General features: G+C 44.6%; 1 protein-coding gene across 2 annotated transcripts in view; it reads right to left on the reverse strand.

Moving 5' to 3' along the window:
- Positions 1 to 267: 267 nt before the first annotated feature.
- Positions 268 to 25,648, reverse strand: part of LOC134801449 (latent-transforming growth factor beta-binding protein 4-like) — a 46,889-nt gene continuing 21,508 nt past the window's right edge. Inside the window, exons 11-26 of one of the 2 annotated variants that reach the window (XM_063774020.1) lie at positions 25,495 to 25,623; positions 24,596 to 24,752; positions 23,602 to 24,173; positions 15,395 to 15,586; positions 14,590 to 14,772; positions 14,143 to 14,241; positions 13,672 to 13,863; positions 13,192 to 13,343; positions 12,479 to 12,571; positions 8,645 to 8,766; positions 8,149 to 8,309; positions 7,482 to 7,617; positions 3,316 to 3,436; positions 1,739 to 1,857; positions 618 to 786; positions 268 to 493 (exon numbers count right to left, since the gene is read on the reverse strand). In XM_063774020.1, the coding sequence (XP_063630090.1) occupies positions 624 to 786; positions 1,739 to 1,857; positions 3,316 to 3,436; positions 7,482 to 7,617; positions 8,149 to 8,309; positions 8,645 to 8,766; positions 12,479 to 12,571; positions 13,192 to 13,343; positions 13,672 to 13,863; positions 14,143 to 14,241; positions 14,590 to 14,772; positions 15,395 to 15,586; positions 23,602 to 24,173; positions 24,596 to 24,752; positions 25,495 to 25,623 (2,591 nt within the window). In that variant the 3' untranslated portion in view covers positions 268 to 493; positions 618 to 623. Of the gene's footprint in view, positions 494 to 617; positions 787 to 1,738; positions 1,858 to 3,315; positions 3,437 to 7,481; positions 7,618 to 8,148; positions 8,310 to 8,644; positions 8,767 to 12,478; positions 12,572 to 13,191; positions 13,344 to 13,671; positions 13,864 to 14,142; positions 14,242 to 14,589; positions 14,773 to 15,394; positions 15,587 to 23,601; positions 24,177 to 24,595; positions 24,753 to 25,494; positions 25,624 to 25,648 lie in introns of both variants that reach the window. The other variant, XM_063774019.1, reaches the window with a different exon arrangement.

A 25,648-nucleotide genomic window follows, 5' to 3' on the forward strand; every position in this document is an offset into this window, starting at 1 on the left:
AGCAGCAGAAGTTGCTAAGCGGGCGAGGTGTTCAAAATGACCTTGACACGCTCTTATTCTCTTAACATTAAAGTCGCGTCGAGACTATTTTGAACACCTGGCCCGCTTAGCAACTTCTGCTGCTGACTGTATATGAAATAACATACCTTGTATATAGTTATTTTTTTATTATTTACAAAGTGTAACAGTCAATTGTAAAAATAAATATAACAAAACATACATTTCTTAATATCTAAACCTTTAGAACAAAAGGTGATCCCACCTTTCATGTGCAACTTTTTCTTAAAGTAGGTTCTCTAAAATACCTGTTGTGGGTTTGCATTGTATACTAAACGATCGCTGTCGCTGTGATCCTGTGATGCTTTTTAGGTACAAAAATGTACTTACGAAAAAAAATTATGCTATTTAGCAAATTTGAAGTTACAAAAGTTGCCATTTACCAAATTTGGGGTTACAAAAGTTGCTAAATTTAGCAGCCTGCCTACTGCTACTGCTGATGTAACGCTGCGTCTTACGTAAGCGAACAACTCGCGAATTCGTAGGACACTTCTATAGGTATCAAAAGATTGATTCACCCAGCGCCGCATCGCTTCGCTTCTTGTTCGCCTACGTAGTACGCTGCGTTAGTACTCGTACTGCGACACGATGACGACGAGCCTGGCGACGGCGCTGCCCGCGAACTGCCGGCGCTGGTACAGCGACATCATCAGCTCCAGTTCGGCCACCTGAGGCCCTTCCAGCGCGCACAGCAGGGACACCACACACATGTTGCCAGTAGGCCGCGTGCTGTAACATACGAGTACGAGGTATAAGTTGCTGGAAATAAATGAAGATGCAATACACAAGCAAACGAACAAGTAGGCAATAGACTCAATACCAAGTCCTAACTGAAAACTGTACTATAGACCGCACCAAGAAAAGTCTGCAGCGGATTTGATAGCCCACGCAGTGTAAGTGTTATTTATACGTCATAATTTCATAGAAGTTTGACGTTTAAAATGGCACTTGCACTGCGTGGGCTATCAAAATCACTGCAGACTTTTCACGGTCTGACTCTATCCATATAAGCGATTCTGTTGAGTGAAACTGAATACGCGTAAAATTTCTTATTTGTACTTAAAGGAAAATAAAAATGAATATAGACAAGGAATCGAATGGGACAGAATATCGTTGGACATTTACTAGTCGCTTTTCGGTGGGAAAACATTGTGAGGAAGCCAGACTAATTCCAATAATGCCTGGTTTTTCCGCCGGGTTGGAAGGTCAGATGGCAGTCGCTTTCCTGTTCGTAAAAAAACCAGTGCTTACGCCAATTCTTGGGATTCGTTTCTAAGCGGACACCAGGCTCACAGCTCACATAAGTCGTGACAACGCTAGAAAGATGCTGATGACTTTTAGCTAGGCCCCAGTACTCACTCCAAACAGGCCAGACTGGCCGGCGTGACCCCCGGCGCCGCTTGCACGTCGACCAGCCTCATCTCGAAACTCATAAGCACTCCGCCCACGCTAGAGTCGCTGGGGCATTGTGAACAGGTCCACCTGGAAACTTTGTCACTTGTCTAGGCCCCCATTACTCACTCGAAACAGGCCAGACTGGCCGGCGTGACTCCGGCGCCGCCTGCAGTCTGTACGTTGACCAGCCTCATCTCGAAACTCATGGAGCACTCCGCCCACGCTGGGGCATTGTAAACAGGTCCACCTGGAAACTTTGTCACTTGGCTAGGCTTCCAGTACTCACTCGAAACAGGCCAGACTAGCTGGCGTGACTCCCGGCGCCGCCTGCACGTCCACCAGTCTCATCTCGAAACTCATGAAGGAGTCTGCCCACGCTGGCCCGTGCATTGTGAATAGATCCACCTGAAAAGACACCATTATATTTATTATTGTATTTTTATTTAGTTGAGACATTTGTCGCTAGATGGCGCTGCTTGTCGTTTGTTCACCGTGTAGTTTACATAAGATTTATGCCAACGGTGGCACAAATTAAACCAAACCCACGACAATCTTTACTTAAAAAAAAATTAATTTTTGAATTCGTTCTTGCAAATACCAGCAAGAACGATAATAATATGTGGCGAGCTGTTGGGGAGTAGGTAACGACCGACCCCACGGACCCAAGGACGTGAAAGATACATAAGACGTGAGTGTTGGCACAGTAGCTGTTACTAACAGCCACTGGGTAGAAAGCGGCGCACACCTATCGACAGTATCAACACCCCTGAGTCTATCTATTTGTACCCGTGAATGGGTTCTGGCTGGTGTATTACATAACATCAAATTTGTTTTAAATCAATTGTGCTGTTGGCTTCGGCCCCACGCACGCCTCCGCCTTTCGTATTGTGATTACCAGGCGGTCTAGCACGAGTTGCGTTCTCGCGCGCGACTATCATGAGAACGCGAGAACGCAACTCATGCTAGCAAGTCTGATCGACTGACATGAATCCGCTGCGCTGGCAATACCTAGCTGAATTGAATGGAAGACGTCCGAGTTGTTAGAAGAGTGTATGTGGACCGCTTGAGTGGAAACGTCCGTTCGGCTACCCTAAATAGTACCGCTGGAGCGAAGAAGTTCTTAAAATTGACTGCCCTCAGAGTACCCAACTGGCGTGAAGCGCAGAATATTAAAAGGAGATGTGGTGGTGCTTCTTGTGGCGCAGTCCAAATTGGGTAACTGAGCCAGTGTAGTAGGTATAGTTCGTTTTTTAGCATTAGAAATAAGGTAAACAATCTTGATGTGTCTTTTAATTGAAAAACACATTTTAAAAATAAGTTACGGCAAATATGTAACAATTATGAATCTAATACGGTCATTTATATTCTTCTGCTTTCATAAGTAATAGCAAAGAGAATAGATAGTATAGAGGGGTCCTGTCATTGTCAATTTTGTAGTCACGGTACATTTACTGCCATCTATCGACACACGATTAAAACTTAAAATAAAATTGAAAATGTATAAAATAATCAAAATATGTTTACGGATAAATGATTCTTATTTTTTATTGTTCCATACTGACCCAATGTTCTTTCACTGATATGTGTTAAAATTGTTAAATACCAAACGGTGTCGTTAACGCCATCTAGCCGAGAATAGGCCAAAGGTAATGGCGCCATCTATTCGAGAATGACTTTTCCTTGGCCGTCCGAGGCACGTTTTTTTTCTTAGACTTTATTTATCTTATACGGAGTTATATATATCTCTGGTAATAGTTATTGATTTTTAAAAAGCGTTTTTCAATTAAAAGACATGTCAAGATCGCTTTCCTTCTTTCAAGTTCTTTCTAATGCTAAAAAAACGAACTATAGTTAGGAACTTACCCGACCGAGCGGAAGGTAGATGTTCGCTACGAAGGTGATGAAGTTGTAGCTGTAACTGCTCGGCTGGTGCACGCAGTCCCAGTCTGACATCGCGCAAGTCCGCTGGATGCGCGCGCACCGACTAAAACATTGACATAGCAAGTTAAATGTTGAGAGTTTTGGTTTGTAGGCTATGACAGGTGATAAATAAATAAATAAATATTACAGGACATTATTACACAAATTGACTAAGTCCCACAGTAAGCTCAATAAGGCTTGTGTTGTGGGTACTTACTTAGGTGATCATCATCATCATCATATCAGCCAGAGGACGTCCACTGCTGGACATAGGCCTCCCCCAAAGAGTGCCACAATGACCGGTCTTGCGCCACCCGCATCCAGCGGACTCCCGCGACCTTTACCAGGTCGTCAGTCCACCTTGTGGGGGGTCTACCCACGTTGCGCCTTCCGGTACGTGGTCGCCACTCGAGAACCTTTCCGCCCCAACGGCCATCGGTTCTACGGGCAATGTGCCCCGCCCACTGCCACTTAAGTTTAGCGATTCGGAGGACTATATCGGTTACTTTGGTTCTGCTGCGGATGGCCTCATTTCTGATGCGATCACGCAGAGAGACTCCAAGCATAGCCCTCTCCATTGCCCTTTGTGTGACTTTGAGCCTTCTTATGAGGCACACAGTAAGCGGCCACGTTTCAGTTCCATATGTCATCACTGGCAACACACACTGGTCGAAGACTTTCGTCTTGAGACACTGCGGAATATTGGACAAAAAGATGTGCCGTAGCTTCCCAAACGCTGCCCAACCGAGTCGGATTCGTCGATTAACCTCTTTCTCGAAGTTGGACCTACCTAACTGGACAGTCTGTCCTAGGTATATATAATCGTCTACAACTTCAAGTGTAAAGTCTCCGATTGTAACAGGAGTTGGTTCTACACGGGCATTTGATATGATCTTCGTCTTGTCCATGTTCATCGTCAGACCAACTCGCTCGGAAGCTTTACTGAGGTCATCGAGCATCATACTCAAATCCTCCGTAGTCTCAGCCAAGATTACTATATCGTCCGCAAACCGAAGGTGAGTGATGTACAGTCGCCATCAGATATATAGGAGCGGCCAAGGTGTTCACAATATCTGAACACGCGCTCTAACGCCCTGACAATAGAGGCGTGTTCCGATATTTGTGAGCACCTTGGCCGCTCCGATATATCTGATGGCGACTGTACTCGCCGTTTATGTTGATGCCAAGCCTTCTACAGTCCAAAGTCTTGAAAACATCCTCCAATGCAGCGGTAAACAGTTTAGGAGAAATAACATCCCCTTGCCTGACTCCCCGCTGCAACGGAATAGGTTTCGAGTTCCGGTCCTGGAGTCGGACTGACATAGTGGCGTTCTCGTACAAACACTTCAGCACTTCGATATAGCGGTAATCCACTTGGCACCTTTGGAGAGATTTAGTACAGCCCAGGTTTCAATCGAATCGAAGGCTTTCTCGTAGTTCACAAACGCTAAGCAGAGAGGCAGGTTATACTCCTCAGTCTTCTGTATTACCTGACGGAGCGTATGGATGTGGTCTACGGTACTAAAGCCTCTTCGGAAACCGGCTTGCTCAGGAGGCTGGAAGTCATCTAGCCTGCGTGCGAGACGGTTCGTAATGACTCTTGAAAACAGTTTAAAGACATGGCTCAGAAGTGAGATGGGTCGGTAGTTCTTGAGTAGGGCATTGTCACCCTTTTTGAAGAACAACACCACCACACCTCTGTTCCATGCCTTAGGCGTTGTCCCTTCGAGTAAGACGGAGTCGAACAACTTCTGAAGGGCCATAAGGACCGGTTTACCACCCGCCTTCAGAAGTTCGGCTGTGAGTCCGTCTTCACCGGGTGCCTTGTTGTTTTTGAGCTGTTTGAGAGCCATTCTAATCTCGTACAGGCTGATGTCCGGGATGTCTTCGGTATAATGTCGGGTCTGTCTAGCTCTAGAGTCTTCCGCCAGACCAACTTCGGGACTTTTAGTCGATGTGTATAGCTGTCCATAAAAGCTCTCTATCTCACCCAGGAGCTCGGGTCTGGATGAAACGATTCTACCATCCTCAGTTTTTAATTTGGCGAGCTGGCTTTGCCCAATAGACAGATCTCGTGCGAAAACTTTAGAGCCCTTATTCCGCTCGATGGCCTCTTCAATACGACTTGTATTGAATTGGCGCAGATCACGGGTAAGGTACTTAGAGATCCGTCTATTGAGCCGCCGATATAATGTCGCATCTTCTGTAGATTGTAGAACCATTCTTCTCCTTTCCTCCAAGAGTCCCCGAGTAGAGTCAGAAAGCCTTTTGGTTCTGTTTGTCCGCTGGGCCTTAAAGAACTTAGACCCCGTGCTATGGACAGCTTCCACAAAGTCGTCGTTGAATTCGTCCACATCGCCGCCTAGGCAATCGAAACGGTTTTGGAGTTCCAGCTGGAAGCTCTCGGGCTCTCAGTCGAGAGCGCTCTAACTTAACAGATATATTCAATGTGCCTCTCACCAGACGGTGATCACTTCCGGTTTTGACCATATTGATCACAGAGACATCATTGAATATATGCTTCTTTATCGACATGATGAAGTCAATCTCGTTTTTAGTTGCACCGTCGGGACTCATCCAGGTCCACTTTCTGTGCTCGCGTTTCTTGAAGAAGGAGTTCATCATGTAGAGTCCCTCCTTCTCCAAGAAGCCAGCCAGTAGGTGGCCCCGGTGGTTCCGAATTCCAACTCCAAATTGCCCCACTCTCAGCTCTTCACCATCTCTCTTACCCAGTTTCGCGTTGAAGTCTCCCATGACAACGGTGAAGTAGGTTTTGAAGCTATGCATGGCTTTCGAAATATCCTCATACATAGCCTCCACCTCGTCGTCGGAGCGTGTTGAAGTCGGTGCATACACCTGTATGACCTTCAGCGAGTACCTCTTGGATACTCTGAGTATAAGGTACGCCACCCTAGCCGACACACTCTCGATCTTCACTACGTTGTTCACGAGGGACTTGTGGACGATGAACCCGACCTCCCTGGGACTGTTGGTCGCCCTCCCGGAAATAAAGCAAGTTGCCGGACTTAAGCGTTATCGTGTCCTCCCCCTCTCTTCGGACTTCAGATAACCCTATGATATCCCAGCGCAACTTGCTCAATCCTTCCTCCAGTTCCACTATCTTATCGTCGGTCCGCAGTGTACGCGTATTGTATGTTGCCAGGGCCAGGAGTCGTCGGTGGTGGTAGCCGGACCTTTGCCGGAGATTCTTAGCACCCCTGACCCCGCTAATACCCTGGCCGCTACCATAACCAGGGCACCGGGGGTCGCCGGAACCTCGGGGCCGTGGTTTATGTGATTTTTCCATGGGGGGTAAATGCCGTAATCGCCACGCTTGGCGTCAACCCGCATGGTTGGCGATCGCAGTATCTCCACCGCACTCAGGGGACGCTGCTGCCCATTCTCCGGTGGTCTTGGTCGTAGTTTAAGGACATACCCGGGTACTTAGGTGATGCTTCTATAGAAAACTGAAGAGTCGGACGCCTCGGCCCGGACCCGGACCGCTCAAGAGTGAGTCATCCTTTAAGCTTTGCACGTGAAATGAAAGGGTTAAGGGTAACACGCGTTGGCCAACTGCAGATTGAATTTAACGCATTACGAGTACAGTATGTGACGGTGCCTTGTCGGAGAAGACATGCGAAAAGGAGAGTGTGCCATGGGAGAGACTTATGTCCACTAGTGGACTGATACACGCTTAATGATTAGGAATATTAGGATGCATACAAGGTGTAACAAAAATAGCGTTGATCCGTTTAAGGGATATTCAGTATCGTGTTCTGATTAGGAAAGAGTAGAACAAAAGTTTTTTTAAAGCAAAAAATCTGTTTTTTCTATGGAGTAGGTCGTCCAAGTCGGCCAACAAAATCCATCAATTTTTCTCGCCAAAAAAATGTATCTTTTACTTTTTCCTTATTAGAACACGATTTACCCGAATATGCCCTTAAACAGACCATCACTGTTTTTGTAACACCTTGTATATGACTTTTATATGTGGGTTGATATTTGCGTGTTCGTTATAGTAACACGCCAAATCGAAGCTTGTCGTATCACTTGACTAAACTACCTGATAATCTTAGTCGCCCTGAATATGTACGAAAGAAAGCACTTACTGCTTAGCCTCCAGCTGGTATCCTGCTGGGCAGTTGATGGTGTGACAATGGTAGCTTCCCCGCGTGTTTTGACACACTTGACTAGGGTCCGAAGACCGAGCACACGAGGCTTCGCCAGTCTCGCACTCGTCAATATCTGCAAATATATCAAATTTACACAATTTATAGAGCACTCAACTCAACCCTAAAGTACGAGTATAGGTACTTAAAATCCCTTCAGCTACCTACCGCACTGAATAAATTGTTAAGAACAAGAAGAAGAATCAGAGCATTGTCATCGATATTAGCAAATATTAGTTTCCCTTTTGGACGTACCAGGTTCCAGTATCCTTAACTTTTAAATCTAAAGTGACATATAATCTTACGATACTTTTAATCCCTTCCTATATCCCTTGCGGGATGGGCACTGGTATGTGCCAGGTTCAGTGATGACTTAAGGTGGGTGCGAACTCCACGCAGATATCTACAGCTAGCCACACAAGCCCTGGAACTCACCGATACAACTATGCTGATCGTCTGACAGCCGATAGCCGTTGGGACAGGAACAGCGGTAGCTGCCAGGCTCATTGACGCACTCTCCGCCGCACAAACGTGCGCGGTTACGACTTGAGGCAGACGCGGCGAATTCTGCAGACTCGTTCACGTCTACACAAGCCTTGGAACTTACCGATACAACTATGCTGATCGTCTGATAGCCGATAGCCATTGGGACAGGAACAGCGGTAGCTGCCAGGCTCATTGACGCACTCTCCGCCGCACAAACGCGCGCGGTTACGACTTGAGGCAGACGCGGCGAATTCTGCACACTCGTCCACGTCTACACAAGTCCTGGAAACAAAAGGATAAACACACAAAACTGTAATCATTTGCCTAACGTCAAAAGGCAGACAGCTTGCCCTTAGGCATGTCCGCCATTAATCTACCCATTATTGTCGTTGTTTTTATAGCTGAAGGTCGTGCACGTCTTCTTGTGACTCCTGTCACGCTTCCATTCCATCCTGTACTTATGAAACCACCTATGAAATCTGTCAGGCCCCTGAGGGGTATGAGAGCAGTAGCTTGGTTCGTCTGAGAGGCGACCAGCCACGTAACCACTCGCTATTAAATTTCCAACCACTTTTTCAACATGTTTACTTCTCCATCGTATGGTACTTAATACCTACTTGCCATCCTCCTGCATCCTGTATCCCTGGTGGCAGTAGCAGCGGTAGGAGCCCCACGCGTTAGCGCAGCCCTGCTGGCAGATTCCTGGAGTCTCCGTGCACTCGTCTACGTCCATGCATACCTGATAAAATGTTTACAAACTTTATACGCGTGATGAATTACCATTTTTAACGTAAAATAGTTGCAGATAGTTGGACGGTCTATTTTAGTATTATAAATGACTATTTTTGAGCACGTTCGAAGAGCTTTCCGTACGGTTACCATCAGTTTGTCACTGACATAAACGCCGTCGAGAACGTAATTTACTTTCTATACATCCCGTTTGCACTAATATGCGAGTGCGAGCGAGATGTATAGAAAGTAAATTACGTTCTCGACGGCGTTTATGTCAGTGACAAACTGATGGTAACCGTACCGGACTTGGCGGTGTGAAATCGATACGACATCAGTTTTACTTTCCGATTGGCCCATTTGGGAAAAATGGAGGCAAGGGTGTGGCGACAGGTGTTTTAATTATTAATATTTTTATAATTAATATTAACGTACTGTATTCAAATGCAATCGCGGCTCCGCGCGACGCGGGCGCAGCGTATGAGTACTTGCCTTATCGCTCGGTTCGCTTCGCCGTAGATCGGCAGCCCGAGTGCGCATTCGTGCGCGCTCGGAAATCTCAGTTAGTCTAGTGATGGGTCAAATCGAAAAATTTTCAAACCGAATAAGTCGACTCCGATTTAAACCCAAATCGGTTTGCAAACCGATTTGGCCAAGTCGATTTAACTTCTATTTTTTAATTATCAGTAGTTCAAACCGCTCCGTAGTCGCTTGGTTTTGAGTTGAAGAAATCGAATTGTAAATTTTACGGTTTGTTCGACCCTTAGAATTCTTAGAATAACACGACAGCAAAAACTTTTGTAATATTTTTTTACTTTCCGTTGCGCGGTAGATCAAAATGTCATTAATTGCTAAAGATAAAACGGGAAAGCACTATACGAGCAAGCTGGAAAGAGCGTGCGGTCTCGTGCGATTCCGTGAGTCATTGCCGCGAATTCGTTCAGTTAGCAAATCGACGCGGCGCAAAACTGGCAAACCGATCCAAGTAAACCGCCAAATCGATCTCTTTAAGCCTATGCGAAATTGAACCTTACTACTTGAACCATAAGTTTCATTTTACTTTACCTGTAGATACCAAGTTTTGACATGACTCGACTCAATAATGACGGCAAAGTGCATGCCAACATTTTTCTTCGTGGTTTGAAGTCGATTCGTGTACATTTTATGCCTCAATATGTCCGACGAAAGTGACACAGCAACAAATCGGAAAGGGTGCGCTTAGAGCGGGTGAACGTATCTTAAGTCGATTTACGGAATACTCAAGTCGATTTAGTCGACTTCAGACCTAAATCGGTTTGAACCGATTTGTGAAGTCGAATCGTAACATCGCTAAGTTAGTCGGCAAATTACCACTCTCGAGGCCGGACGCATGCGCTCGCGCCGCCCGAGCTAACGGTTATTGCTTACGCGCCGACTCGCTTTTGCTTTATATTCGGTTTGCGTGCGCGCCGAATACGCTTATAGCTTTTGCTTTTAATGTATACTTTCTTTATGTGCTTTTTCTATCTTCTGTGCTTACTCTGACTTTCTCTTCAACTATACTGTGCTGTGCTTTGTACTCTTACTTCTTTCCTTTGTGTTTGTGACTCTTGTGTGCCGTTATTGACAATATATAATTAATGTGGAACTAGCTTGTTTCTCTTATCTCGCTAGGCTAGTTCACCACATAATTGGTGACCTCCGTTGAGTTGGACAGTTGCGTAACGGACATATTTTAAATTCTACCGTGTAACGGCCATTTTTTGAATTTTAATTTGTAACGAACGTTTGTGGTATACATTTTTACAAACATTTATCGAGTTTTATCTTTTAACAAACATTTATTTTTTGGAATTTACAGTTTTAAGTTTATAATAGACGTTTTTTTAAATTTAAATCGAGAATCTCTGACGATGAAAGTACTACACCTCGAGTGGCTGTACAGGTCCCTGGGGAGGGGGCCAGTACTAATGAGTCGTCCGTTAGCCACATAAGTGTTAAGCCGCCGCCGTTTTATCCGGATAAGCCGACTATGTGGTTCGCTCAGCTAGATGGCCAGTTTACGTTGACAAAAATTACGAGCGACACTACTAAGTTTTATCACGCCATATCCGTTTTGGAATATAAATACGCGGTTGAAGTGGAGGACATTATAACCAATCCGCCGGCAAGTGATAAATATGGTACGCTTAAGAGGGAACTTATAGCTCGTTTGTCAAGTTCTAAGCAGGAGCGTTTAAAGCAGTTGATGTCGAAAGAGGAGCTCGGTGACAGGAAGCCGAGCCAGTTTCTACGGCATATCCGGAGCTTAGCGGGTGCAGATTATCCGGATGATTTTATTCGCCATTTGTGGATGAGCCGATTACCTACGGTGTTGCAGAGCATAGTCGCTTACCAGGATAATTTGCCCTTGGATACCGTGGCTCAGATGGCGGACAAGGTGCATGAAGTTACACCGCCCGGACCTGGTTATCAGGTGGCTGCGGCATCGTCATCGGGCGTTCCTGGGTCTGTAATCGACCAGTTGCACCAGAAAATTGACGCGTTGGCGTCAAGGCTTGACGCGATGTCCACCTCCCGGGGCCGTCAGGGTCAGCCCCGGTCGAGGTCCCGCGGCAAGCCACGTAATCGTTCCAGGAGCCGGCCGCGGGCTGGCAAGCCCAGCGGCGACGGCCAGCGCCTGTGCTGGTACCACTACAAGTATGCGGACAAGGCAGATAAGTGCATTTCCCCCTGTGCGTACTCAAAAAACTAGTAGATCGGTCGCTCGTAGCGGCCAGTGAAAGTGTTCCAGTGTCAAAGCGTTTATTTATTACTGACGCGAAAACAAAATTGCAGTTTTTGGTGGACACCGGGTCCGATCTATGTGTTTTCCCGGTTAGTTTTTTGCGTGCGCAACGTCGTCATGTTAGGACTGACTATGAACTTTACGCTGCAAATAACACTACCATTAGCACTTATGGCTGGCTTACTTTGTCGCTTGATTTTAATTTACGCCGTATGTTTTGTTGGCGCTTTGTAATCGCTGATGTGAGCAAACCTATTATCGGGGTGGATTTTCTCTCGTTTTATAATTTGCTTGTCGATGGTCGTTATGCTCGTTTAGTCGACGGAATAACTTTGCTCTCATCAGCCGGTGTGGATGCTTCAGCTTGTGCTTGCGCGCAGATTAAAGTAATTTCTGGTAATACTCCATTTCATACCTTGCTTGAGGAATACCCGGACATTAGTAAGCCTGCCGGTAATCCTCAAGAGCGTAAATGTAAACACCAGACGCAGCACTTTATCAAGACTACACCAGGTGCGCCTGTATTTTCAAGGCCACGGCGTTTGGCACCGGATCGCCTCAAAATCGCGAAGCGGGAATTTGAGGATATGGTGCGCTCGGGTATTGCACGACGATCGGAGAGTCCTTGGTCGTCTCCACTGCACTTGGTACCTAAAAAGGACAACGGCTGGCGTCCGTGTGGCGATTATCGCGCTCTTAACGCACGGACTATTCCCGATAGGTACCCAGTGCGGCACATCGCTGATTTCTCGCATAATCTTTTTAAATGCAAAGTGTTTAGCAAATTGGATTTAGTGCGCGCATATAACCAGATTCCCGTCGCGCCCGAGGACGTTCCGAAACAGAAATCAAGACCCCTAAGGACTAAGGGCAATAAAAGTTGCAGCTGATTACTATAGAAACAATAGACATCGCGATATTTCACTTGAGTACTTTTTTTTCACACAAGACTTACTTTGTCATTAGAGCGTGCATTTCGGAAGCCTTCATTGCACTCGCAGCGGAACGAACCCACGGTGTTGACGCATTTCGACGAGTGTGAACAAGGCTGTAAGAAAATGTGAAATATTGTTAGTAATATTCTATTATCTATAAAGCACACACAACAACACATTATTAAAACACTTCGTGTATGATGAAACTGTCAGCAGTTCATATCCAGAACAGTATCATTCGTTCCATTTGAATCTCTTTAATTTGCGAGACCATTGTATTCGTCGAAATTTGTCCTCGAAATCTTTAGCGTAGACCTAGTATCCAGGGGTAGGCTACACTAGCATTAAAAAAATCATTCATTTCAAACGCAAGTCCATCGGGGTTCGTATCATTATTACTAAGCTTAAAATTAGGGTTAATATTATGTATATAAAACTAAATAATGTAATAAATAAAAAAAAAATTAAAACAATATTACTTAACCTATAACCCGGCACATAAGGAACTGATGGCGCATGCAGACAAAGCCAGTGGCTCATTAGGGAGGTGTCCCACGTTTCACAAACAATGCCCAGGATTCTGTCCCGTATCCTGCTCATATGAAGCACACCTCTTAAATTAAAAGTAACATGTAAAGTGTAAACACAGCGCTGCAGATAACCGCACTCTAGCTAACCCAGGCCTGTCAAATTCAATGCTCAGCTTAAAATTGTTCCTAAAGTGTATACTTACGTTTCCGTATTGACACTCGTCGATGTCCTCGCAATCTTTAGCACCGACCAGCTGGTGGCCAGCTGGGCACTGGCAAGAGTGTCCTCCAAAGAAGTTCTCACAGCGCTGCTGAGAACCGCACTCTGACTGGTTCACGGCGCATTCGTCGATGTCTAGCAGCAGAATATCTCATGTTAATAAAAAAATGTGTTGAGAACGTTCTCAGCAAAGTTGAAATCACATGCAGCATTTTCTACTTGTGTCACATTTTTGAAAGCATCAAATTTGGGTGCTGCGCGATCGACTGTCTGGAGCGTCTCTACTCTACTCTAAAAAGAATTACAGCAGTTTGGTTTTTAACATTTTTAACATCATACATTTATTTATTCGTGTCAGTTCATTTTATCTGTTGGTGGCTTGTTAGCCGCCCACTGTTATAACGAGAGGCTCCCAGAGATTGGGACGCGGGTAGCGTTGCCCTAAGCTACGTGAGATACTCACCCAAGCACATCTTGTCCGAGGTCAATCGGTAGCCCTTCTGACACGACGTCATCACTGCGTCGACTTCACGCACACGGGAATATGTTGGGCGTCTGTAGCGGGGCCCGCGGGTGCCGTATTGGGCGCCCACTGTGATCACGTGGGGATCCCGCGAATTGGGGCGGGGCCTTGGCGGGTTTTGTGCTGGTGGAACTAACAAAATAAATACAAATGTTTGTATTAATCAGTAGGTGTATGTGCACGTAAATGTCGTAGAGAGTATACTTGATAAACTTAAGGAATTCAAAATGGTCTGGTCAAAATTTATACTCAAGTGAAAATGACGAATGACAGAAATTTTGCAATTCAGTGTACCTACCTACGCCGTAAGTTATCAGCCACAAAATGGATGGAATTAACTATTTATTGTATTATTGTATATGTGCTAAAACAAATTCATAAAGAACAAAGAACACAAAGATGAATATGTACCATATACTGGTGCCTTTTCACACTGGAAGCCACCATCAACATTAATGCAGCGCTCGTTCGCCACACAAGTGTGCCGGTTCGTAGCGCACTCGTCGATATCTGGAAAGATATTTTAAATATACCTAAGTATAATAATAAATAATGCAATTTATGAATGGTATGAAAAAAATATAATTTAAAGTCGTCAAATATAATATAATTCGTGATCAGCAACGCAGGCTTCGTCGACTGGACACAACAACAAATTAGCTAGGTACAGTACAGGCTTCGTCATCTACTTTACTAACAAATGATGTAATGTAATCTATCTAACCGATTTTCGTAAACTTCTGGCACTGAATTCAAACGGCTGTATATATCTGCTGAGTTGACCAAATTTTTACTTTGCATCACTAAATAAATCTACGGCCCGATTAAACGAGCTAGAAACCTAATGAAAATCCTTACCAACACACTGTCCCTGCCTGGAGTCGTAGATGTATCCCATCTCGCAGAAGTGCGGTGTCTGCGGCGGCCGCTGCGGTTGCGGCTGCGGTCGTGGTTGCGGCCGTGGTTGAGGTGATGGTTGCGGTCGGGATTGTGGTCGGGGCTGCGGCCGGGGTTGTGGTGGGATGTACGACCGAGGGGCCTCTGGAACATCAAAGGAAGAAAAATTTATTAGGGGCGGCGGTCAAATTAAAGAGACCCTGGGCTGGCCTCGTCCGTCGGATGTCGTATGAGTTGTACGGTAAACTAAAACTACAGACTACCATCCCTCACACCGTTAACTGTACATCGGTGGATCTTATGCCTTTGGTAATAAGGTCCACCGATGTACAGTTAGGAGTGTTGCTGTTTGTAAAAATCTTACAGTCTTTTCCACTTTACCTGTGGAAGTTGTAGTAGATGTAAAAGTAGTGGAAGACGTATTAGGATGGTATTCCATCTGTCCAATATCTTGGTCCAATGTGTATTTGGGTCTCACATTTTGCTTAATGAGAGAGTGAGACGCAGTGCACATTGGACAAAGAAATTGGACAGATGGAATACCACTCTTAGGGCTGATTTAGACGATGCGAGAACTCGCAATCCCGACTTGTGCTTGCATTCAGTGCGGATGTAGCTCTTACTTTTCCTTACCCGCAGTAGTGGTGCCAGGGTTGATTTGGGAGGAACTTGAACCCAGTGTACGGACCCCAACATGTTTTATGAAGGGACTTACGCTAAGAGGGGCTTGAGCCTCCCTCCGCCCCCTAAATCCGCCCTTGCTTACCAGTGGTAGTCGTGGTAGTTGTAGTAGTTGAAGTAGTGGTGGAGGACGTGGTGGGGATGGTGGGTGCCACCGCGCAGTACCCCGATGGGTCTCTCCTAAAGCCCGTTATACACTCGCAGCGGTACCGTCCAGGCTCATTCTTGCAGGTTTCCAGTGCACTGCAACTGTGGCGGCCGGCGCATTCGTCGATATCTACAAAACACAAAGCGTTAGTTCAACATCTATCATGAAACAAAGACAAACTTTTTTTTTGTCTTCAGTAGGTAATCAGAAATAGTCATTGCGCACAATTAAATGAGGGAAACATATGGCACCCTAAATAGGATATTTTGCAAGTATTCTTCTGATTTGATTAGAGTTGGGTAACTACCCGAGTAAATACCCGAGAGCGGGTATTCACCCGGTAAATACCCGATATTTACCTACCCGCGAGTAAATACGCGGGTTGTGGCGTAAAGCCAGGGGTGTGGACTGTAGTTTCTGTAAGTTCCTATCGTAACACTATACTGAGGTACAAAAGGGTGAGCGCGCTTACCGTTAGTCTTGTGGTCTGCAGCTGGCAGAGGCCTCTGCGGGTGGATTGCTGCTTCCTCGTTATTTACGCACTGAATTATGAGTTTTTACTGGGGTTTTTCTGTTTATTGCGAATTAGGCGATCTATTTCTTCGCGATTTTGCTGTGACACTGACACTGTTAGTTATTATTTTTCAGACCACTTTTTCTGTGTCGCCGGCCAGTAGCCTCGCTACCTCAAGTAAATCAGTATAGCAGTATCAAGGTTGAATACTAAACACCCCCCACCGAAAGCACTATGAGGCTTTCTCATAATATGAAAAAAGGAGAGAACAGAACTTGCGCATGTATAGGCGCGAAAAAATAAAATATATGAGATAAAAGAAGGGGATTTAGTGAGTATAGGGCAGAGGACACAGTTTATTAACAGGTCTCAAAAAGGAATTGTTAGCTCTTGTGCGCAGAGTAACCTTGCGCACAATGCCGTCTAAACCGGGATGTGTTTGTTGGACAATTGCAAGTGGCCAACTGCAAGGAGAAACTCGGTCGTCCTTGACCAACACTAAGTCTCCTACATTAATATTGGGAGGCGAGGTGAACCATTTTGACCTTTGTTGTAAGGTATGTAAATAATCTTGGCTCCATTTCTTCCAAAACAGTTGAGAGCAATTTTGCAAATATTGCCAACGCGATAGATGATTTACAGGTACAGACTGCAAATCATACTCTGGTACAGCTGTCAGACTCTTGCCTATCAAGAAGTGTCCAGGAGTTAGGGCATTAAACTCGTGAGGATTATCACTAGCCGGCAGAGCGCATAATGGCCGTGAATTCATTATGGCTTCAATTTTACAGAAAATTGTTGTTAGCTCCTCAAAAGTCAAAGCTTTGTCACCGATAGCACGCACAAGATGGTATTTCGCAATGCGAACGCAACTCTCCCATAAACCACCCATGTGAGGGGCGCTAGGAGGATTGAACTGCCAGTTAATCAAGCGCTGAGCGCAGCCGTTAAAAATATCCTGTTGAGTGCTCTTGTCAGACATGAATTTCTGAACATCAGCAAGATGTTTACTGGCTGCTGTGAAATTCGTCCCACAATCGGAATAAAAGCATGCCGAGAGACCGCGACGGGATACGAATCTATCTAGAGTAGCCAAATAGCAATCGGCAGATAGAGAGGAGAGCGTTTCCAAATGCACGGCTTTAGTTGAAAAGCAAACGAAGACCGCTAAATAAGCCTTCTCTATCTTCGCATTGCGCGGTAAGCTTTCCTTTATATAAAAGGGTCCGGCCAGGTCCACACCTACATGCTCAAACACCTTATTAGGCAACAGCCGAGTTGATGGAAGGTCACCCATTTTAGGCTGCAGCAGAGTGGGTCTACATTTGTAGCAGCTCTTGCACTTTGAATGAATGGAACGAATAAGGCTACGAGCCGACAAGATCCAATATCTCTGGTTGAGAATATTCTGCAAGGTCTGCGGACCTGTGTGTAAATATTTCTTATGAAAATATTCAACCAAGAGCTTTGTAAACCTACTTTGCTTCGGCAACAATATAGGATGCTTCGCATTGTAAGGCAGATCAGAGTGCGGGATACGACCCCCCACCCTGAGGAAGCCTCGATCGTCAAGAAAGGGTGCAAGCTTCCTTAACGAAGGGATGTACGTTACGCCCTTTTTCAAAGTTTCGATTTGCTCTTTGAAGTAGGCTGCTTGTACTAATTTAATCAAGCTATCATGGGCTTGATTCAAGTCTTTAGTCGTTAAGACTTGGTTGCAAATCGAAACGTCACCACGGAACCGTCGCAGTAAACGTAAGATCCAGGCGATGCTTCTTTGCATTCTAGAATAAGAAGAGAACTGGTTGCAAACACGATCAACGAATTCCAGTTTAACTTCTTCTCCCGTTTGTTGAGATAGTAAATTAAATGTATTTGTATTTAATTTCATCTCTGGGATTTGTGTTTCACATTTATTTATGAAAGTGGAAACAGGCCAATTCTCACAATCGTCATACATCCAGGCAGGCCCTTCAAACCACTGAGAGCTACCAGCCATGAACTGCGACGGAGAAACACCTCGCGAGGCGACGTCTGCCATGTTGTTTTCGCTGTTCACATGACGCCACGCATGAGGAGGTATTGACTCTGTTATTTGTGTAACACGGTTACACACAAATGTTTTTAATTTATAAGCGTCAGTTTGTAGCCACGCCAAGACAATAGACGAATCTGTCAAAGCTGTGATTTTTGTCACATTAACCCGAATTAAACATTCACACGCGTACTTCATTAGTTTTGCAAGAAGTGCTGCGGCCATAAGTTCCATTTTCGGGATAGTCTGAACTTTGACAGGTGCTACCTTTGATCTCGCCATTAACAATCTGCACTTAACGTTAGACTGATGTCGTGAGATGACGTAGATGCAGGCGGCGTACCCACGAGAAGACGCGTCGCTAAATCCAACAAGTTCGCATTCAGTTACATTTGGAAGCAAGATATGCCGTTGAATTTGCAACTCGGATAGTCGGGGTAGTTCGTCAATGAACGTCAACCACTGCTCGCATACGTCTTGAGGAAGTGGATCATCCCAACCGAGACCCACCTTCCAAAGGTCCTGAAGAATGCACTTTGCAACAAATGTGCATGGAGCAATGTATCCAACAGGATCATAAATTGACGCAAGAGTCTTCAGTACAGATCGCTTAGTATTGACGGTATCTTGTTTATTCAACGAGAAGCTGAACGCGTCAAACACCGGAGACCATTTCAAGCCTAAAAGCTTTATTGAAACGTCATCCCTGTCCTTCTGAAAAGTGACAGTAGTTTCACGATGTTCAGCCGGGACGCGCTCAAACAATTGTTCAGAGTTGCTCGACCACTTCTTAAGTACAAGTCCTCCGCACTGTAGCATATTAATCAACTCGTCCTGTAATGCACATGCCTGAGAGAAGGTGGCGCATGACCACAGGATATCATCCATATAGATGCCTTGACGTACAACTTCAGCAGCAGAAGGGAAACGTTCGCCTTCATCACTGGCTAATTGTAGTAAAGTGCGTATGGCCAGAAATGGACTAGAACTCACGCCATATGTGATTGTTTTCAACTCATAGACTTTTATCGGCTCGTCAACGGACGATCGATATAAAATGTGTTGATATTTTCGATCAGATTCGCGCACAAGGATTGCACGATACATTTTGCAAATATCACTTGCAAAACAGTATTCGAATAATCGAAAATTTGTTATTATGGCACCTATATCACGGTATAGGTTTGGTCCCGTCAACTGGGTGTCGTTAAGAGAGATGTTTGTAGACGTTTTCGCACTAGCATCAAAGACTACGCGCAACGGAGTAGATGTGCTGCTTGGCCTTAAAATGCTGTGATGTGGTACAATATATTTGCTCGGCTCGCTACCAGTATACAATTCCATGTGGTCTAGTTTCTCATACTCCAACATGAAGTCATTGTACGCTTGCTGCAGCACTGGTGAGAGCGCGAGTTTGCGCTCTGTTGCCAGCAGTCGTCGCTCGGCAGCAGCGCGAGAGTCTCCGAGTATCGGCGCATCAGGAACAAAAGGCAGCGGCACGATATACCTCCCCCCCTCATCACGGGAGTGATAACGCACGTAAATATCTTCAGCCAGCTGATCTTGTGGGCTGAGCACAGGTTTGCACGGCAATTCCTCGACTTCCCACAAGTCACGCAGCGTTTTGTCCAAAGTCTTCTCTAAAGAAATCGTCAGATGGAAGCTCTGTGTTGGTAGTTCGGTGTCATTGTATAATCTTCCGCTAACCACGTACCCAAAAATGGTTTCAATGCAACCTTTGGAATGCTCGGTTTGACAGTAGTAGGCTTGTCCATAATCAATTCGGACACGACGCCATTATCCAGTAGAATATCCACCGATGACTTCTCGAAAAACAACGGGTCAGCCAATTCAAAATTCTTGTATTCTTCCACAACTTCTGGCGGAAACGAAACATTTGGCATTTCAGATGACACTTTCTCCACGACGACCATCTCCACCTGGAAACTCGGAACGTCCGATTTACACGGCTTCAAGTCGCACGTCACTATGCCAAAGTTTTTGACAAGTTCACCTCCAAGTCCTGATACTGTGTAAGGACATTTGTTGCGAGGTAAGCCCAAACGTTGAGCACAATTCAAAGTAATAAATGAGCTTTGCGCTCCAGAATCAAGAACAGCACGGCAGTTCTGATGTTGACCGGTGATGTCAACCACTAGAGTCCTCGTAGTCCCCAACACTACACCGTAAGAACCTGAATTTTCACTCACGGAATGAAGATTCTCAGTTCCAGTTGGAGCGGGCGTCACACTCACGGAGCGCGGCGGCGAAGGCCCCGCTGCATGCACGGCAGCGCGGGGCGTCTGCAGGGTCGGCACGGCCGGTGCCTGCAGAACACTTGCATCCCGATGTAGCAAATAATGATGAGGCTGAGAGCAAACTCCACAAGTCATGTTGCTCTTACAACTTGACGCTTCGTGACCACTTTTCAAACAGTTGCTGCATATCTTCAAGGCGTTGACACGGTCAATCCTATCTTGAATCAACAGTTTACGAAACTGTTCGCAACGATAAATCAGATGATTTGAGTTGCAATGCACGCAAGTCAGTTTGTTTTGGTACGAATTATTTTGAGTATCATTATTACGCGAAACAGTTAATCCAACCTTTTGCGAAGACGAGGTCGCGTTCGAATATTTGAAACTGGCAGGTTTATGACTCGGTTGCGTGAAGTTGACAGGTGACTTTACTTTGACTTGTTGATTATTTCTAGTCCGGGAGCTAGTACTAGGAAAAGTATGTTCCAACACTTTAATTTGTTTGTTTACAAAATTTATTAATTCCGCGAAAGTCGGTAATTTATTTTGATCGCGGCTTTCTTCAAACAATTTTCGAGTATGACTGTCTAGCCCGCGAAGTGCCAGATGGCATAACAGATAGTCGTCCAAGTTCTCAATCTGCAAGGCGTGAATAGCTTTCAAGGAATGGTCAAAAGTTTCCACGAATGAGGTTAAATTCGCTGCACTGTCTTTTGTCAAAGGTGAAAAGTTCAGCATTTTATCCAGATACCTGCCGGTCAACGCCCTGACATCTTGGTACTTATCAAGTAAGCTTTGCCAAACTACAGGATAGTTGTAAGACGTGATCGGAAGACTCTTGATAATATTCAGTGCTGGGCCTTTGACACAATACAGCAGATAATGAAATTTATCTATGTTCTCGAACTTGCGATTGTGAACCAAAGACACAAATGTATCATGAAATGTGGCCCAATTCTCCACCTGACCATCAAATTCAAACAAGGTCAGCTTCGGTAAATGTGGCCTAGCGAAACAATCACCCTTGGTTTCAGTGAAATTATTTTTGGCTGGCTCCTGGACTAGACGGTTACAGTTCAAAGCTACCTTTTTGCAAGCGAAATATAAATCATCGAAACTTTCTAACGAGCTTGTTGAAGGTTTAGCTTTGGGGTTTGCCTGCATCTCCATCATGATAATCTCCATGACAATTTTTTCGAAGTCGCAACGTGCGTCATCGAGTTCCGAAAACTGTACCATGTAATCTTGCACCAAGTCTAGACTATCCAATTTAACAGTTTTGGATACATCATAAGCCTTTTGTAATTTGTTAAACAAATATTCTTTTTTGAGTGTCAACGTATTTATTTGCAATAACAATTGCACCTCGCCTTCCGCCATTGTTTGTCACGGACAAAAATGTATGACGAATTGGATATTTTATTGAAATAGATATCAGTAAAAACCGTAGAAATAAATAGGAAACAGCGAGATAATATGCGGAATACGATCCGCAAGGGAAACGCAACGGTTAGCCTATAGAAGATAGGATTTGGGGAAAAAATAAATCTAGGAGGGTTCAAAATTTGGGAAATTTAAGATTCGGCTCGGAGGCCAGAAAATGTGGCGTAAAGCCAGGGGTGTGGACTGTAGTTTCTGTAAGTTCCTATCGTAACACTATACTGAGGTACAAAAGGGTGAGCGCGCTTACCGTTAGTCTTGTGGTCTGCAGCTGGCAGAGGCCTCTGCGGGTGGATTGCTGCTTCCTCGTTATTTACGCACTGAATTATGAGTTTTTACTGGGGTTTTTCTGTTTCTTGCGAATTAGGCGATCTATTTCTTCGCGATTTTGCTGTGACACTGACACTGTTAGTTATTATTTTTCAGACCACTTTTTCTGTGTCGCCGGCCAGTAGCCTCGCTACCTCAAGTAAATCAGTATAGCAGTATCAAGGTTGAATACTAAACACGGGTATTTTCATTTTTCTTCTAAATTTGATGTGTTGTGAAGTAAAGACTAGAATTGTGATGTGAAGACTACTTATGAATGATAATAAAAAAAAAATTGTGCAGTATCACAACTTGGGAAGCTCATAAGTCAAATACAGTTAGTTTTAGGACAAAAATGTATACATATAACCTTATTTGTAGGAAATTCTGTCTTCTTTAGTTTGTACATACAACACTTTTCGATATTAATGACAGATTCCAAGAAATATGAAAAAGTTAACTTTTACCCCCCTCCCCCCACCACACCCCCCGCCGACCGAAGTTCGAATGTGTATTATCAACGTATAAGTACGATAATTTACTCAAATCTAAATAAAATACTCTTATGACGGCCTTTTTTAAAATATTTATCAAAATTGTACTAAAAATTCCTTAGGTCCAACTGCAGGTTTCACTAAACCAGTTCATTTTAAATGACACACAATAATTACAATCATTAACTCGGTTTATATTATATCTCCACTTTAACACAAATCGACATGTGCAACAAGAAATGAATCTACCCGTCCATTTGGGTAGATACGGGTAAATACCGGGTAGATGGGTATTTACCGGGTATTTACCTGGGTGGGTAAATTGGGTAAATACCCGCGACCCATCTCTAGATTTGATAGCTAGCTAGGACTAAAGTTAATGTAGATATATGTAATACGTAACGTATGCCGATTGCCGACAGGTGACAAGTTAGTTTTTTGGATAGAGAATCTGACTGGTTTTGTTATACCTACACCGAAACAAAAGGTATCAAATTATCTTTTCATCACACTTGCTCGGAAAAGATGTATTTACACGTAGGGCTTGCGGGCGGGAAATTGAATTTTTCGCCCTAGGGCGGAAAAAATCTTTTCCGAGCAAGTGTGATGAAAAACACTTATTTACACGTAGGGCTTGCGGGCGGGAAATTGAAATTTTCGCCCTAGGGCGGAAAAGTGTTTTATACAGAAGTTTGTTTTTATTAATTCTCCTTTTTTTCCTTACAAGTGTGATGAAAAACATTGTGTGTGCCACGGGCGGTAAAGAAATTCCGAACTCGTGAACATTTTAAGCCCTCGCTTCGCGTCGGGCTTAAAATTGACACTCGTTCGTAATTTCTTATTTCCCGCCCTTAATACACAATGTACTATTCTAATTTTATGGCAGCGCCATAACCATCTCGCAAAGCTGTCAAACATTATTTGTAAGAAAATATTAAATATTATTTTGTGCGCGTTTGCACAATGTTAAATTCAAAGTTTCTGAAAGACAAATCTCAACCTATTTTAAGAATTTAGATTTTGAGTTGCGCATCTCAATCGACTTTTTACATTAAATATTAACTAATATCTTTAACCAAAACGAATTCACTCACCAACGCAATCACCCGCTGCATTCTTCTCATATCCGTTCAGACAATGCAGTTCATTCGGATCAAAATCATCCGGTTCATTATTCTTATCCTTCCCAATGACGTTCGTCCATTTGTCCGTAGGCAGCTCCGATGTGTCCAACTCGACTCCTCCATCTGGATTTTTCTCTTTTTCAACTACCTCTGGTGTCGTCGGAGGAGGGATACTGTTAGGTAGTCTATTTTCAGGTCTTCTAGGGTTTTCCCGGTTAGGTGTGGTTTCTGGTGGAGTAGGGTTTGTTGGGTTGGGTCTGGGTGGTCTGTTGGTGTATGGTCTAGTACTCGGTCTGCCGAAAGGATCGTATTGGGTAGGGGGTGGTCGGTACGGTCTAGGTGGGGGTGACCTTGGAGTAGTAATAGGTTTAGGAGTAGTAGTAGGCTTAGGAGTGGTAGTGGTTGTAGTGGTGGTGGTACTTGTTGTAGTGGTAGAAGTGGAAGTAGGTTTTGGAGGAGGCGGAGGAGGGTTAGGTTTAGGAGCTGGTTTGTTGGCACCTCCTGGTCCTGGATTTCGTGTGTCGTTGGTCGGTTCTTCGTCACTGCTGGTTATAAACGTAAAGTATGTGTGAGTTGCATGTAAGTTTTTGCACAATCATTTCTTATATTATCTAACAAAATAATATTGTTAAAAAAAGCTAATAAAAGGAAAGCTACGGCGGATTATGATGTTTGAAGATTTGTCTCTATAATGTATATGCGATTTTCGATGTTTGCGAAAGTAGCCTAGAAGTTGCTACGAAAACGAAAACTACCTTTGCCACACCAATTTCACGCATACATATGTGATCAAATCAAATGCAACATTCCTCTTGTAGTTGGCAGTTGAGCTCGGAACCATAACTGAGTTTAACAGTCAAGTTACACTTTGATAGGAAAACAGACGGCGCCGGCGTTCGATTTCGCATAATATACCTAGTCCCCAGGCAACTAAATAAGCAGGAGTAAATTAAAAAAAACGTACTCAGTGTAATAGTATTCGTAGTCATTTGAAGTGGGCGCGGGGGTGGTTGTGGTAGAAGAAGTAGGGGCTCGACGCGTGCAAGTGAACGACCCCAGCACGTTGAGACAATGGAGGCCGGGACCGCAGTTGTCCAGTTTCATGGCGCATTCATCAACATCTGGAAAAGGCATGGCATATTTTATAACATACTGCACTCCGAGATGCAACAGGCCGGGGATTTTCAAATTTGAGGACCCTGGGCGTTGCTGGTTCACCTTATAATACTGCTTCGTGATAATAAAAAAGAACCGGACAAGTGCGAGTCGAACTCGCCCACCGAGGGTTCCGTACTTTTTAGTATTTGTTGTTATAGCGGCAACAGAAATACATCATCTGTGAAAATTTCAACTGCCTATTAGCTATCACGGTTCATGAGATAGGTACAGCCTGGTGACAGACGGACGGACGGACGGACGGACAGACAGCGGAGTCTTAGTAATAGGGTCCCGTTTTTACCCTTTGGGTACGGAACCCTAAAAAGGTGGTGCTCACTAAAGTTGCGCACACTGCACGCCAAACAACGAGATGTTCCTTCCTGTAAGTACTGCTCCCTACTGTAGACAATGCGTAGGTACCTACTAATGTACATATTTAAACGGATTTCTTAATTATTTCTAAAAAGTATTAACAAAACAAGTATATAAACTAAACTAAAATTTAAAACTTGTTTTTTTATGATATAGGAGGTAAACGAGCTGACGAATCGCCTGATGGTAAGCAATTACCGTCGTCCATGGACACCATCAACCCAAGGGGGTTGTAAGTGCATTACCGGCTTTTAAGAGGGGAGTACGCTCGTTCCTTGAAGGTTTTTCCACAGTTTAGCTGTGCGAGACAGAAAGTTTCTGGAGTCAAATTACCTTCACAGGATCCTGACGTAGAGTCCAGCTCGAAACCGTTCTTACAGCGGCACTCGTGTCCGCCGAACGTGTTGATGCAGTTCTGGAACTGGTCGCAGAGATGAGTGCCCTCTCGGCATTCATCGATGTCTGAAAGGTGAATAACGGTGTTTTT

Source organism: Cydia splendana, chromosome 22 (genome assembly GCF_910591565.1).
Source record: "Cydia splendana chromosome 22, ilCydSple1.2, whole genome shotgun sequence".
Classification (NCBI taxonomy): domain Eukaryota; kingdom Metazoa; phylum Arthropoda; class Insecta; order Lepidoptera; family Tortricidae; genus Cydia; species Cydia splendana.